General features: G+C 55.0%; 1 protein-coding gene across 1 annotated transcript in view; it reads left to right on the forward strand.

The window, feature by feature from the left end:
* LOC119099496 (Nitric oxide synthase) overlaps nt 1-13136 on the forward strand; it is a 31657-nt gene extending 18521 nt beyond the window's left edge. Inside the window, exons 9-25 of the mRNA XM_037222654.1 lie at nt 121-315; nt 930-1024; nt 1568-1712; nt 3518-3640; nt 3944-4038; nt 4566-4757; nt 5577-5751; nt 6115-6329; nt 6572-6762; nt 7280-7449; nt 8408-8535; nt 8877-8959; nt 9487-9574; nt 9909-10033; nt 10520-10668; nt 10978-11169; nt 11404-13136. Coding sequence (XP_037078549.1) covers nt 121-315; nt 930-1024; nt 1568-1712; nt 3518-3640; nt 3944-4038; nt 4566-4757; nt 5577-5751; nt 6115-6329; nt 6572-6762; nt 7280-7449; nt 8408-8535; nt 8877-8959; nt 9487-9574; nt 9909-10033; nt 10520-10668; nt 10978-11169; nt 11404-11565 — 2523 coding nt within the window. The 3' untranslated portion in view covers nt 11566-13136. The remainder of the gene's footprint in view (nt 1-120; nt 316-929; nt 1025-1567; nt 1713-3517; nt 3641-3943; nt 4039-4565; nt 4758-5576; nt 5752-6114; nt 6330-6571; nt 6763-7279; nt 7450-8407; nt 8536-8876; nt 8960-9486; nt 9575-9908; nt 10034-10519; nt 10669-10977; nt 11170-11403) is intronic.
* Nucleotides 13137-16586: the final 3450 nt, after the last annotated feature.

A 16586-nucleotide genomic window follows, 5' to 3' on the forward strand; every position in this document is an offset into this window, starting at 1 on the left:
TTTCTGTCTGGGAAACGCCTCGGCGTACTTGAGCTGACATGGCCCCAGCCGGCGAAGGGGGGGGGGGGGGGAGGGGCCGCCCACGAGCCAGGCTGAACGCTCCCGTGTGACGTGTCGCAGGAGGCCAACGTGACGATCGTGGACCACCACACTGCGGCCGATTCGTTCATGAAGTTCATGGAAAACGAGCAGCGCTTGCGCGGCGGCTGCCCGGCCGACTGGGTCTGGATCGTGCCGCCCATGTCCGGCTCGGCCACGCCCGTCTTCCACCAGGAAATGTCGCGCTACATCGTCAAGCCCACGTACTCGTACCAGGTGAGCGAGCCGGCCGATTCAGCGCGGCCCGAGCAGTTTGTCCTCCACGTTATGTCAGTCGGGGCCACTGTCATGTCAGCCGGGACCACTATCTGCTCAACACGTCACGACTCCGCGCGCACGTCTTTGTGCGGACGTGCCGGCTGACGGGATTCCCCGCGGCCTGCACGTGCAGGGCACAACTGATAGCGACCCGGTCACTGACCGACACAGGCAATGGGAGCCGGTCGCTGCAGGTCGGAACTGAGCCCGTCGGACAAGCTAATTGGCAGGCGTTTCCACAAAAATTTCGGTGGCATGCTATGAAACAGCGAAACGAGAAGCGCAGTTGCCGGCTTATGCGGGGCACCAACCGCTTATGCGAAGCGGTTGCTGCCCTGGCTGGGCACCGAACCTGTAAATGCTGTTTTTTAGCGATGTTTGGATATGACAAAAAGAGCTACCGGCAGGCCGTGATGTAGATACACCCAACCGAACTTGGACTTCACGAAATCGAATAGCAGGTTAGAGTCTTAACGTGAAAAGGAGCATCGCTGCATGCTCCGTATTAAGTCTGAGCTAACTTGCACTGCCCCATATATGTCTAATGACTGTTACGTACCCGCCACAAACAGATTGCTGCCTGGAAAACCCATGCTTGGAAGAAACGGGACGCTAATGGAGGCGTGCGGAAACAGCAGAGGAAATTCCACTTCAAGGAGATTGCGGGGTATGTTTAAAACGACATATTATGCTAAACCGCTTAGTTAATATGCAATGCTAAGCGACCTAAATAGGGTGTCATTTCTCTTTTTGAGGTCAGAAATATATAAATAAGATATACCGTGGCAGTCTCAAATATTGCTAGCTGTCTGTGTCCCACATCTATTTGAGCAGCAACTCGGTTTGTAGGCGGCTGAACCCACCCAAATATTGCAACCTCTGGGGACATGGCAGAATGCAGTGGAAGAACATTGCTGCCCAACCAAGGCAGCAATTGCTTTTTATCAGATGGCTTTACTCGCAACTTTGCACATGTAGAGCTGGCACGTTCATCGATGTCGACGTGTACCTTGACGTCGGCGTGCACCGGCGCGCCGCGGCGTGCCTAGTGGAGGTGAGTCGGTGCCTCACGCCGCCGGCTAATGCGCCGACGCGCCGCGGTCAGCCGTGCCTGGTGGCGGCGAGTCGGTGCCTCGCACCCCCGGCTCATGGCGGTCAGCCGTGCCTGGTGGCGGCGCGTGCCTCACGCTGCCGGCTGTCTCTGTGCCAGGGCGGTGCAGTTCGCCTCACAGCTGTTCGGCGAGGCGCTGTCGCGTCGCATCAAGGCCACCATCCTGTACGCCACCGAGACGGGCAAGTCCGAGACGTACGCCAACATGCTCGGCCAGGTGTTCTCCCACGCCTTTAACGCCCAGGTGAGTCGACGGGAGTCTCGCAAGTGCGGCCCAGGCCTGCGCTAGGTTCGGCGGGGCGACACTCCGGTCTGGCGGCTGGGCTGGACGCGGGCAGTGTCACGAGCTGGGAGCTGATGCGATGGCTCGCGAGTTGGAGATGCAAGGTTCGGGAGTTGGTCGGGTTGCACGATTTCACCCGAGAGGGACGTCACCATGGCTCGTTCAGTGCGAGCTGATTTTCACCTCGCCATACTCTCTCCTGATCAGGATACAGCGCGCCAATGAACTCTCCAGGGCGCTAGTAACCGTGTAGCACCGCTGCACGTGCCCCCCCCCCCCCCCTCTCCTCCACTCACGATACACCAACGTTGCCGCGAGCAATGTCTGGAAGGGCGCAGCCGGGCTCTTCTGACCCTGGAAGCTGGGAAACGGTGTCATAACGTGACCGCGTGTGGTTATGTCACGCCGTCGTCAGCTGGCCGGGGTTTATAGCGCTCTCCATAATGTAGCTGTTGCTGACAATGGCCAATGCGGGCGGTTGTCGGTGCAGCGTTGGCGAGTTTTGCTTGTTTCGTAATCACCAAGCCCAGGGCGCTGAGCTGAAATGGTTGCCGTTGTAAAACAGGAGCACGGAAAAATCAACGAAAAGAGCACTTGCAAAGGTCTTATCCTGAAAGTGGTTACCTTCTATAATATTTGAGGGCAGATAGCACTGACTTAGCTTCCCTTTTTCGTTTCAACACGATACTCGATGGCGATACAGTCCTGGTATGCAAAAGCATTATAAAGCGTCAACGACCCTCCGTTAGTCGAGACCTAGCTAAAAACGATCGGGCCGAGATGCCGGATATGTTGATAAATGGCCGCTCCAGCACAACCGAGCTGCGACACCAGACAGCGCCGCACCTCCGGGGCGACACGGAGAGCGAGCTGTCGGCGTCAGCGTCAGGGTCGTGACGTGCAGCCGGCCTCGGTGGCCGGAGCCGGGTCAGCTGTCCGACAAGCTGACGGCCGGCCGCTTCCGCCATTCATGTATCATGCAACGGAACATCAAATGAGCCCACCGTGATGCCATCTGCGTCATCAAATACCGCGCAGCGGTGTTCTATTTCTCGGCAGCTTGGATGGCTCCCAGGGCTGCGGTGACTTTATTGACCTGATTTAGAAGGCTGGTCCGCTTTGGTCCGTGCATTTTGATGCTTGACATCTGGCCATATTGTCTGTAATGACCCACGACTGCCCAAACCGCTGCCCAAACCCAAATTTCGACACCGTGCGAGCGGCAGCGCTGAACAGTCAGCCCGTCCTCCTCCGCTCGTCCCCTGCATCGCGTCCCGCGTGCGTCCGGCACCGGCCGTGATGGCGTAAATAGATCACGCCAGCGGCGGAAATTGGGTTCTTCTTCTCGCATTACCTCGTGCGTCGGTACAGTCCCACGTTTCGCCTCCACGCGCCACGTCCGCAACCGACGGCGGTCCGGCGTCGTAAACGCAATAGTCGTGACGACTGACGTACCCTAATTCAATGAATCTGATGGCGAGTAAGGAGAGTGAGCTGCCAGATGTCGGGAATCTGTGTGTGATGGGGGTTGTCAGATGTGCGTTCACGCAGTTGACGCGAACCTTTCAATGATTGGTTGGAATTTGAAGAAAAGTTCCCTACGTAGGTTTATGGTAGATGACGAGTATGGGATAGCTTGTCACATGAACGGACGGTCCGCTCGCCTCGGGCTGGTACGAAATAGCCTAAATATGATTGTTAAATGTGTCACTCAATCGCACCATGGCATGGGGCACGCAAGTGTTTATGTGATTTCACTCAACCAGGTGATCTGCATGGATGACTATGACATTGTGGATCTGGAGCACGAGGGCCTGCTCATCGTGGTGACCTCCACCTTCGGAAACGGTGACCCGCCCGAGAACGGAGAGGGCTTCTACAAGGCACTGGTGAGGACAGTGCGCCAGCCATGCTTAGTACAGGACAACACAGAAAAGGATCTGCTGCTGGTTTTGTGTACAAATTGTGACTGGCTTGACCATTCACAACCGGATTTTCATCCTCGTGTATGACAGATAGTGTTGAGTTTTTAAGTTAGGTTTTTGTTGCTGATGCATGTGCGGTGTCGTTTTCCTTGCCTGTCGTTTTACTGTTTCACCGTTCTTTCATGGCTACATGAAGACATTTAAGAAGACTTAAATACTTTTGATATGCTTTGGTGTGCTTTCGTTTACTGGCTTTGGGATTTGCAGCAAAACATGGCGGAGCAGTACCATTTAATGATGTCATCAACCAACACCCTGGACAGCATTCCCGACATCAAGAAGTCCTTCAATGTCGCGAAAAGGTGGGTACACTCAGGAAGCTACTGGTGAAAGCGTGTCATGTGTATTAATCCCAGCGTCTGCATTGTAATGCGCATAAGCGTGGTAACTACGAAGCCAGATGCGCCTTCTGCACGCAACGCTAATCTCTAGCTGAGCCTAAGCGGATCCCATGGGGAACGCGCTGTTTAAACCTCCCCACGAAAGGTTACCACTCCAACGGGACCAACACGCTGTGCCCTCTGTGACAGACGTCATTAAAATGCTTCGCAGGATTACCAACCACAGATGAAGGAGGTCGGATCATATATCCAGCGCGCTATTGCGAGGGATGATGTGCAAACTAGTCCAGCACTTAAAACAATGCAAGCGTAACACTCGACCATGTAGAATGGTCTTGGCTCATGTCAGTTACTCGCTGCATCGCATAGCCAGCCTTTTTAGCGCGACACATTCTAGCCCGCTGCCGCGCCAGCGGCGTGCCGACAACGCCGTGACCACGTGGTCGCCCACACCGCCAGCCGGCTGACCCTCTGCGCCCCGTCACCAGGATCGTGCCCGTCGGCCAGTTCACGCGCTCCCAGTCGGCGCCGAAGAACATCAACTCACCGGCCCCGCGCTCGCACGCGGCGCAGAACATGAGTGTGCCCAACACGCCCGAGCAGGGCGGCGACGGCACGGACTGGTGTCACTGGCCGTCCGTCTGCAGCGAGGCCCCTGCCGGCAGTCTGGCCAACGTCAGGTACGACACATAGGTGGCAGCACCGACAGCCGAGGCCGCGCACAAAGCGGCACGGTAAAAAACGCTGGCGGTGGGAACGTACTTTAGTTATGAAAGACGATATCACCATGTCTTGCAAGTGCGTTTTTGCGACCTCTGTTATTCCAAGCAATCTGCCCACAGGAGTGAGTAACAGCTTGTGCCTATACGAACTTGTGTTCAACGCTGGGGAAGTCAAAGTCGACTCCAAAATCCAGCAAATTTTCACGTAGTCAAGATGAAGCCGCTTTTTCGAAACTCGCTGGAGTGTGAGCTTCAGCTGTGCCAACAGCACTTATCGGAATCATCAATGAAACATTTTGGATAGAGAGTTAAGTAACGACGTAATCTTTCCAGCAGCCTCTCTTTGTGCAGCAAACAAAGCAATGTATGCATCGGTCGTCGCATGCTGTGGACGTCCGGCAGGTTTTGCAGCACTCCATAGAACTAAGTATCTCCTAAATTCCCGTGAATCAACTCGCTCGCGATCGGTTCCCCAACTCTGTTACACATCGATAAGGCGCTATAGGAGTCGTCTTGAAATTGTTCTGTGCTGTTCAGATTCTTAGAAGCGCACCCCATCACCTGAGCCAGAACAGTACGCGATTCAGCCGGAGCGGAACAAATTAAAAGCAGAACAAAGAACGAAGCAGTGAGGCCTGTGAAGCATCCGACACACGCTCGATCACCATATCGATATGCTGTGCCCGACTTCGGATGTGCTGCGATGTGCCCGCGATGCCATGTGCAGCGCGTGGGCCGGAGTCGGCCGTCGCGCCTCACCTGTCTCCGCACCACCAGGTTCGCCGTGTTCGGCCTCGGCTCAAGCGCCTACCCCAACTACTGCCAGTTCGGGAAGAACGTGGACAGCCTGCTGGGTCTGCTCTCGGGCGAGCGTATCGTGCCGGTGGCCTGCGGCGACGAGCTGAACGGGCAGGAGCAGAGCTTCAAGGAGTGGGCCGCCGACGTGTTCAAGGTAGGATGGCTGGCTCAGCGGGCTGCTCTGCTCGCAGGCTGTCTCGCTGCACCAAACATGTCTCGGCGGTTTCTTTTATGGTGTTCGTGGGCACCCGCTTTGCAAGCGCGCAGTGTGTCTCCAGCAGAATAATGTTGAATAGAACTAGACAGTGACAGCCCAGAGAAGAGGTGTCGCTGTTTAACGGTATGCAAAAAAGCATATTGCATTAAAATGGCTGAATATCACACAGTGCATAAGATGAGCGAAACCTTGGAGTCGTCCATCTGTTGATTTCCGGGTCGGAGTCGGTGGTCGGAGTCGGTGGTCGGAGCCGGTAGCAGGAGTCAGTGGTCGGAGTCTCTGATCGCTTACTGCCTGCAGGCCTCGTGCGACGCATTCTGCCTGGACAGCGACTCGGTGATGGCTCGCGCCACCGAGCGGCTCAACTCGGACAAAGCGGCCAGTCCTGACGCTGTGCGCCTGGTCGAGTCCCGGCTGGCCGACGACCTGATCCCAGGGCTGACCCGCTGCCACGGCCGGGCCGTCATCTCCTGCACGGCCAAACACGTGCTGGCGCTGCACGAGAAAGACACTGGGTACGGGCAAATGGTGGCGTAGACCGAGGGTGGCGAGAGGGAGCGGGAACGGGATTGTGTCTAATGCATGCTTCCTGTTGGTTTTTCAGTGCTGCTGCCGCAATGTCTGCTGTGGGTTTCATTCGCGAATTCTCAGCGCCAGTTCAACCTTGTGAATGCGTATTCGAAATTCATTCAATTGTATCGCCTTGGCTGCAATTTCCGCAGTCTGCTCGATCTTGATCCATCGGTGTTACCTGCAGCCGCAGCACCATCAACGTGGCGCTGACATCTGGTGGGAATCCGACCAAGCTTAAGTTCGTGCCTGGTGACCACCTGGCGGTGCACCCGAAAAACCGCGCCGAGATCGTGGATGCCATCATGAAGCGTCTTGTCCGATGCCCCGAGGGTCCCGTGGAGCTCCAGATCATACGAAAGGTCACCACCCCTCTCGGTGAGCGAAAAACCATGCTTCATGACATCCATCATGGGCTCAAACAATCAAGCAGGCTGGTCATATGACTTAATCACCACTCCGTTGAGCAATGTTGTTCTTCGGTATGCCTCACCTATGTCGCAGAGTATTCCTTCACCCGTCCTTTAGCTCTTCTCTTTCCTTTATCCTGCATGCTCGCGACGTCCTGTTTGTCCGGAGCCTGCTGCGGCAGTCGTGAGTGGGCTGAAGCGCCCCTCGGTGGGCCCCCCGTCCGAGTGCAAATCACATATCTCGCAGAGGGGTCCCTATGCGGGCAAAGATTCAACAGTTGGATCTGGAAATGTGTGTTGCTTTGCTCCATCGTTATTCATTGCCCTTCATCCCATAGCCCTAAACTGGTCATGACTTGCCGAAAGTGATCTAATCCAAACAACCAACTGAGCGCCGTGCCCATAGAACACAGCGTTCAACCATATTTCGGCACCACCTCGGCGCTCTCCTGTGGCCTGACCCTGACCCCGGTCACGTGTCACAGGCGTGGACAAGCGGTGGGAGTCGCACCAGCGTTTGCCGCGCACCACCGTGGAGAACATGCTGACCTGGTACATGGACATCACCACGCCGGCGACGCCCAACATGCTGCGTATGCTGGCGCTCATGGCCACCGACACCAAAGAGCGCGCCCAGCTCAAGCTGCTGGCCACGGTCAGTGTTGAGGCACACGAACCCGCCTGCCGGGGCTAGCGGAGCGTGCGGCCACACCTCCTGAGGCTAGCGGAGCGTGCGGCCACGCCTGCCGGGGCTGGCGGAGCGTGCGGCCACGCCTGCCGGGGCTGGCGGAGCGTGCGGCCACGCCTGTCGAGGCTGGCGGAGTGTGCGGCCACGCCTGCCGGGGCTGGCGGAGCGTGCGGCCTCGCCTCCTGAGGCTAGCGGAGCGTGCGGCCACGCCTGCCGGGGCTGGCGGAGCGTGCGGCCACGCCTACCGGGGCTGGCGGAGCGTGCGGCCACGCCTGTCGAGGCTGGCGGAGCGTGCGGCCACGCCTGCCGGGACTGGCGGAGCGTGCGGCCACGCCTGCCGGGACTGGCGGAGTGTGCGGCTGAAGCAGCGTCGCTTATGACGTATCGCCAGGAGACGGTAGCGGGTCGGTCTTATGGCTACCTTTTCTTCTGCCGGCAATAGCTCGCAAATCTTATCTGTCGCTGCTTCTCGCGTGTGCACCGTCGCGTGTTGGCATGTGCTTGCGCACTGAATGCAAGAAGGCAGCGTACATCGAAACGCGCTTGTTTTTCCATTTGGCATGACATTTGTTCATCAGAGACGAGACAGGGTCCGTGTTTGATCGTTTCGTTTTTGGGCCCATGTCATCCCTTAACCATGATCGCGTCATGTAAGCGGCGATCCGCTAACGCACATTCCATCTCTCACATGCTGATATTTGCACTCGTATTGACTGCCGTGGGTGGGAGCCTTCTATTGCAAGGTAGCTTTTGGGACCGATGTAAGAGCGGGATGGGTAGCAATACCAAGATAAATACTTAAAAGGCGTCAATCGCACTCACGCAGTCTGGACTACACATGTGCTTAAAATTTTCCAACGGAACGGATAGGGCCAGGGTCGCTGTTCCACATTATCACACCGGTTGTTATGTCCGTGTCGCACAGGACGCGGCCGCCTACGAGACATGGAAGCACGCCAACTGGCCGAACCTGGCCGAGACGCTGGCCGAGTTTCCGTCCATCGCGGCCGATGCGCCCTTCATTCTCTGCAACCTGCCGCTGATGCAGGCCAGGTACGCGCCCACACGATGAGATGCTGTACGCCCCAGGGCGTACAGCATCTCATCCCGCCTCCCGCTGACGCCCGCGGTCGGAGGCGCGCCCCATGACGTGACAGTCACCGCCACGTGACGTTGTGCAGTGACGCTGCGTCCCAGGCTCGTCTTCCGCCTGCGTCGGGCACTGTGGCGGGCGTCGCCTCTGAGACGCGCCGGGCCCCCGCGCTCGGGTCACCTCCAGTGCGTGCCTGAGCATGGCGTGAGGGCCGCCGGGGCTCTCCGGGGAGGGGCGGGGCGTCCGGCCTGGTCCCGCGCTCCGGCTGGCGTGGCAGCTCACCCGCGCTGTGTCCCCGCAGGGCGTACAGCATCTCATCGTCGCCGGACCACCGGAAGGACGAGGTTCAGCTGACTGTGGCGGTGGTCCAGTACAGGACTCGAGGTATGGCGCGGGGCGGCGGCCGTCAGCTGATGAACGAGCAGTGCCGGGAGGGTGTTGCGCCCGGCAGCTGCTGTTGTGATGTGTCCGATTTTGGGCAGTGACTCTGCCAGGGACCGCTACCCTCCCCTGCTTAATCCGCCCCTTGAAACTTGGTGTCAAACTTGCCTTAGCTCGAAAAAACTTTGAAAGTTACGCAGTATTGAGCTATGCAATCCTTTTGAGAGAAGCTAGAATAGATTAAGGATTAAAGAGATTTTGTGTGCGTGATGCTGTTGCACACATCCCATTTTCACTTATGAATAAGCATTTTAAGCCAATAATGAGGATGTTAGAGCAAGCGAACTGTGGGCTTCGAAACGGCTCGTAATTATTGTGCCGGTGTTTTCTTTGTAACTAGGGCTCATCGGCAGCGATGACAAAAACAGGCTTGGCATACTCAGGTTCCTTGCATGAACAGTGCGTAAGCCTGCCAGCCTGTCACATGCCCTCGGAGGGCAGACGGTAACGCGCTGGGGATGTTCGGCCAGGTGGGACCGGACCCCTGCACTACGGCGTCTGCTCCAACTACCTGAACGACATCAAGCAGGGCGACAAAATCGTCTGCTACTTCAGAAAGTAGGAACCAGTGCAGCCACGCTGATCAATACGTGACAAAGACTCTAGCTTTGTATGAAAACGAGCAGTTGAGGCAATTCCGCTCAGAAAGCGGCTCTTTCCTTTTTAAGGCGAACGCGCCTTTATTTGCCCTTTTGCATGTATACATGCAGGTAATCATTTTGGGCCCTTACCGGGTGTTTTACACTCATTTCTTCGCCCATTAGACGATAGAGCTGCATCCTCCACGCCTCGGTGGCGGACGCAGCCGTCCGTACGGCGTTCGTGACGCGGTGCAGCTCATGCACCGCAGCTGTGGTCACCTTCCTCACTGGCCGGGTGTCTGTTCCGCCAGCGCGCCCTCGTTCCACCTGCCTGAGACCAAGTCAGACTCCATCGTGATGATTGGGCCGGGCACCGGCGTGGCGCCGTTCCGCTCCTTCTGGGAGCACCGGCTGTTCGAGAAACAGCGCGCTGCAGGTGAGCGGCGCGCCGGCTCGGCCGACCGCTGGCGATGGCGTGGCCACCAGTCTGGGCAGCGCAGACAGTACAGCCGCCCCGCCGGGGTGCCTCTTTTACGCCGAGACAGTCATCTTGCATGCACTAGGGCAAGAACACTCTTATTAGTTCCTTCTATTAGGTCCCGGTCATTTCGTGTCAAAATGAGCTAGAACATAGAGGCTCTTAAAACAGGGATGCTGGTAGAACAGAAACGCACAGGTACTCCACCCTCTTTGCTCTACGATGCACAATGGGTGAAGCCATTGGACTAAGGCAGTAATCGGCGAGCCACCATTGGCAAAGCGGCAGTCACCATCAGGCCACCAGTCTGGCCACACGAAAACTGATCTTTCAGAACCTGCTTCGGGGGATCATATGCGAGTATTCTGTGCCAGGTCTTGCCTCAGTCGGACAAACCCGAAGGAAATAAAACATGACGACCACGAACGTGCATTCCCTCCTCAGCCGGTACCAAATTCGGCACCATGACACTGTTCTTCGGGTGCCGGAGCCAGAAGATGGACCTGTACAGTGCCGAGAAGGCGGCGATGATGAAGGAGGGGGTGATGACCAAGTGTCACATGGCGCTGTCTCGGGAGCCTGGGGTGCCCAAGGTAAGCGCTCTGAGCCTGCCAGGACCGCGGTCAGCCTTACAAGCACGCTCATGTTGGCGCATATCTACTATACATGCTGCCAATCATATATCCACACGCTGAGAAAAGCAAATGGTGGCAAGGGATTTTTTAGGTAGTCCCGCCACATTTATTAAACACATGTGTCTGTTACTGCTGCTTTCAAGGTATCTGATTTACCTATTCTTCTCTATGTTGTGCCTCGTGATAGCCTTTGGTGACTGGGGAGGCCAGTGACATCCACTCCTGCCAGTGTGCCTAGGTGTCTGACCCGTCCTCCATCGCCGCCAGACGTACGTGCAGGACCAGCTGATGGAACAGTCAGACGACATCCTCGAGTGCCTGACCTCAGGTCACGGTCACGTCTACGTCTGTGGTGACTGTACCATGGCCGAGGACGTGTTCCTGACGCTGCAGAAGATCTTAGTGCGCAGGGCTGGCCTCAACGCCGAGGAGGCGCGCCAGCACATGGAGAAGATGCAGGTGTGCACCGCCGCCGCAGCGCGGCGCGGCCGGCAACGCTTAGCACCTCTGGGAACATTGGGACAGACTTGCCAAACATGCTTCACAGTAGACTCTGACATGGCATGCGCCGTTCGTGACCTCCCTGTGAGTGGTTCCGCGGTGTTGGCTGAACACACGTACTGCCTAGAGCCGCTGCCCCCATCAGGCAGCGAGTGACACATCTCTGACCCGAGCCGACGCGTGCCTCCGCAGGAGCTGGGCCGCTTCCACGAGGACATCTTCGGCATCACGCTGCGCACGGCCGAGGTGACGGACAAGACGCGCGCCCTGCTCGTCAAGAAGGCCTCCATGGACAAGGACTCGGGGGCCGACCGGCTGCCCAAGTGGCGCCGCGACTCTGTCGGCGTGTTGTAGAGAGATGGCCGGCCAGAGCCCGGCGCTTGCACAGTGCCGAGCGTGGGGTCGACCTCACGCTCCGGCGGTGGCGGTCAGGCGCGCGTTTCAGTGACCTTGGTGCGGTCACCGAGCGGCTCGAGTGGCCGAGCCGATAGAGCCGGTTGTGCCGGCCTGTGTAGCGCCTGGCCTTGGCTCCTCAGTGGCCACCAAGGGCATGCTCTCTCACGGTCATCGTGAGTGTCGCGTCTCCAAGGGCATGCTCTCTCACGGTCATCGTGAGTGTCGCGTCTCCAAGGGCATGCTCTCTCACGGTCATCGTGAGTGTCGCGTCTCCAACGCGCTGGTCAGACCATTCAGTGTTGACGGAGATGGCTCCGCTTCTGTATGAGTTTGTTTGAGACGTGCTGGTTTTATTCAACGAATAGGAGTATCATAGAGCCTTACGAATTCCGGCTAGCATGGCCAGTAATGAGGAGAAGCCCACGGAAAAGCTGGATAAAAGCGAGAAAGGCACTTGAGCAGCTAGTCTTCCGGCATTTTAAATTCCTCAGCTGAAAATAACCGACCTTCGATGCACCAGAAGGCATTAATGAAACAAGCATACCGAGCGGTCCTGATGTGCTGAGAATGTTAGACGTCTTGATCCAGAAATCATGATCTAAGAGTGCACTGCCTTATAATGTCGGGTGATCTTAGGACATCGCCTGATGATTACACCTCCAGTCAATAGGCTCCAATCATTAGGCCCGCCTTCTCGCACCTCTGGCATATGGAAGTTCGGTGATTTTTATCTTAAGGAATCACACTGCGCAGGCGCTGCCGAGAGAAGTTGCATAATGACACCATCGAGTTGCCTGCGTAAGAGGCTTATGACTTTGCAGCGTGTCTGGGATTTATTTTACAGCGCGTGTCGCTCTTACTGGCCAGCAACAATTGCGACATGTTTACTCCATCACGATGCTTATCTGCCTCATGTGTCTGATCGGTAATCTGACATGAGTGGCCACCAAATGTCAAAATGTATCCTAGTTTGATAGCAATCTTGGCTAATCGGGTTTAGCGTCGGGTTATGGGCCTCACCTAACAATGGTTGCTTCAAGCGAACCAGTTGCAATTAGTTTGTCATGTCCGTTGCATTGCTTTAAATAGTTTAACCAAGTGTTTGCGGAATGTCAACTGATATGCGTAGACTAACCTTAACCTCATATGGCCATGTGCACGTGTCCCTGTACGATGTTGTGCATCTAACCAGAAGGGTGCCGTAGATGACCATACAGATGAGCTGAGGCGGCTTTCTAGAGCTTGGCTTGTGCTTCTTGTCAGTTAAGCTTCCACGTCACGGGATCTGTCTGGACCGCCATATCGCCATCCTCATATGACACTGTCACTGGGACCAGTATGGCCAGCATTTGTTTGCAGTATATCAAATCTCCAACAGCGGCAAGAGTCAAAATGACGCGGGATAAGCGGAGGCGTGTAAATGTGCACATGGACCTACATTTTAAGCAAGCGTTACAAATGTGATTTGCGTTCTCTCTTGTGGACTGCTAACAACTTCGTTGATTTTCTAAATACATAAGCAGGTGTGATGCCTTGTTTGGCATGGATGAGTGAGGTGATGACCGAGATGGCGGAGGAACCTGCGAAAACATGGCGGATCCGTGGCTAATGATCGAATGCGCGGCTCCTGTTTCAAGCAGCCGTCTTCATGGCAGGGGTTGGGCCCGTATCCAGCGGCACTGGTACGAGCCCCATAGCCGGTGCGCTGTTTGACCAGACTGACCTGAACAAAGCAGTTGACAACTGGCCAACGAGGGTCAGCCCGGGCTCGGGGTGGCCGTGCCGTGGCATTTTCCGGCAGTCCTCCGCTGCCTTCTCTGGCGAAAGGGCAGAGTCTAAATTATCCTTTGGACTGGACGGAACAACTTTAGTGGTGTGTTCAGGGTATGTGCAGCAAGCCATATTTTTCTTCTTTCAGATGTGATCTATGTTTATTCATACCCCATGAGGTCAGATCACAAAACATTGACGAACGAAGCCGGATAATCTTTTGAGCAATAGGATTTCGACAGCACGAGGCTTCACCCAAACAATTAATTCATACAAACTGGCATACGCTGTTTGTTCCATCGTCGAAAAAAGCTCAAGGTCGAGGTTCAGCCCACAACATATGTTTGCATAGAAACGACGCAGCTATGTACTCTGTGGACGCACGACACGCATCAGGCAGGGCCATTGTACTCTGTGGACGCACGACACGCATCAGGCAGGGCCATTGTACTCTGTGGACGCACGACACGCATCAGGCAGGGCCATTGTACTCTGTGGACGCACGACACGCATCAGGCAAGGCCATTCAGCAGCGAGCAAGCTTGTAGAGCTAACCTAGCGGTGCATCATAATCCCCGTTCGCCGGCAAAGCACAGCGAATATATCAATGCAGAACACATTTGCTGCACTCTGCAATCTTTGTGCGACTTATTTCCGTTACAGGGTTACAAAAAGCTGGCATACTGGTGCAGGAGCTCATATTCTAACGGGTGACAGCTTTACCGTTTTCATATGATAATGGAGACACGTCAATTAAGGTAGTGATGTCATGCAATCTCTCCTGGCTTAGTGTTTAATCCGTCAATTTCGTGCTGCCTTTTAGGGAGCCCCCAAAAAACGTCTACCAATAACGATTCCCCATTCAGGATCTTGTTGAAAACGTTCTGCCTTGCCAAGGAATCAAATAATTTGCGAATTGCCATGCCCTTTTACAACCGAGCATGACCATCTTGCTGCTGAGCGTAGCCTGTTGCCTTTTTCCCTATTGACTCGTCGCATGGCTTCCCTCCAAAACCTCGCAGTCTCATTACAATTGTATGAGTAATGATGCATGTTGTCCACCTGATCGCATTTACAATATTGTGGCAACTGTGTGATCTTTTGGTTAAATACAAACTTCCTTGTTGGTGCGCATCTATTCGGCACTTTATACCATGGAGCTTGCAGTTTAGTTGAAAGACTGCTCAAAATTGTTTTAGCAGAACTGCTCGACTCCTTGGGAAGGTGACATATTTTCATCATTCTCTCCTCCGGGATTGTAAAATGCTCTGCTGCCACTTTGCCTGACATGTCGGATTTCCATCTTTTGAGCTCTGGATTAAACACGGTTTGCACATCACGTGCACAATTTCGATTTCCGAGACCTGTACCATTGTTAATGACTTCAGTTCAGTTGTCTGTGAGGGAAAATGCTAGCTTCCGTTCTCCCTGGTGAATTTTTGCATTCGCCGGAAAGGACATCAAAAGGTCTCACTCAACATTTCAGCCTCGGATATCGTTCCTGGAGAGCACTGTTGTTAGTAGTATCCGTAATACTCTGCTGCTTGTTCCAGATATTTCATACCTAGTGGGTACATGCTCGGAAAGAATATTACTTTCCATTTATTTGAACCCTTCCTTAAGTTCTTAAGTGCATTTGCGAGGAACATTATGCACATGCACAAGAAGGTAGTAAAACCTTTTTCCTCGGAGAAAAACAGGAGAATGAACGTATAGATGCGTTGATATTTGACAGCCATGTTTTCATCGAAACGAATGGCAGAAATGATTTCAAAATAAATTAAAAATTTTGAGTTCACTTCTGCTATTCGTTGCGAGAAAGGCATGTTGCGGAAATATCAACGCATCCATATCGTTATTCTCCTGTTTTTTTTTCTTTGAGGAGTAAGGCTATTACTTCGTTCATATATAGTTGCACCCTCGTTGTGCCAGAGAAATTGTTTATGTACCTCTCTCGCATAGAAAACCAGAGGGCCTACCAGTACCACGGCGCGTAAATTGCTGTGCTTTGTACTGTGATGGGAGTAAGAAAAGATGATTTTAACGTCTTAGCAACTATCGATGAGCAATTTTGAGCTTTACTGAGCCGTGAGGCACTGCGTTTGTGACCCGCATGCCTCAGATTTATTTTCCTCCAGTAAATTAGCAGCGCCACGTCTAATGGTGGGCTCACTATTGCGACAGTACATTAAGGGGTGTTTTTTCTCATTGTTTTTGTTCAGTCAAAACGCGTTTGTGTTTGTTTGTGTGTGCATGTGTTTTTCATCAGCCAAAACGGACAATTTTGAATCTCGTTGGCAGGTGGCCACGACGTTCATGACTCGCACACTCTTCACTTGATGAACTCAAATCAATTTTGTACGCCATGTCTAACGGTGCACGTGGGCAATCGTAGCACGAAAAAGGGGGTTTGTAAGTGTGCCAGCATTTTTCTCGAGCGCCTCGGTGTTTAAGCATCTGCGTGAACATGAGACGCTCGACCCCGCCAGTGATTTGAGCTTAATATAGACCTTGCTGCGTTCTGAAGCGCTTGAACGCGTGCCAGCCGGGGCATCAGCTGCCAGTGAACACACACCGTGGACCTTACCATACACTGTAGGCCTCAGCACCTATCGAGCGCCAAAAGCAGCTTTACTACAGCCAGCAGCCTGCACGCGCCATACAGCAGAAGTCAGTTAACACGTCTATCGCATAAGTCAACGGGCCGAAATAAATGAAGCTTAATTGACGCGTCATGCTCCAGGTAACAATGACAACCACCAGCTCCTCGCGGGAAGTTCACGTTGTCGCAAACAACGCACTGTCCTGGCGCGTGCTCTCCCAGCATCCTGCGTGGGTGTAACTACCTACACACCTGCACGGGCCGCTCGACAAGTCCCCAGTCCGTCTTGCTTACAGGCTGTTCCACACGGCCTTGGGCGTCGGCAGAATGCGTGGCCTCAGATCCCGCCATGCCTGATGGTCCGGAGGGCTTCAGGTCTGGCTGTCGCCTGCTCTTGCGAACGTGCCGTAGGTCAGGCACCGGCGGTGTCGGCGACCAGGGCTCTCTGGCGACGCGGCGAGCAGGGCGCTCTGGCGGCGTGGCAGCGCCGCCGGGCCCGCCGCCACGCTATCGTACACACGGCGCCTGGCCGGCTTTGGCCGCCGCACCTGTGACGTGGCGGGGGAAGGGGCGGGGTGGCAGATGAGTGCCAGTTGGGGGACGGCGC

This window comes from Pollicipes pollicipes, unplaced genomic scaffold (assembly GCF_011947565.3).
Source record: "Pollicipes pollicipes isolate AB1234 unplaced genomic scaffold, Ppol_2.1 Scaffold_4740;HRSCAF=5597_pilon_pilon_pilon, whole genome shotgun sequence".
NCBI classification, from domain to species: Eukaryota; Metazoa; Arthropoda; class Thecostraca; order Pollicipedomorpha; family Pollicipedidae; genus Pollicipes; species Pollicipes pollicipes.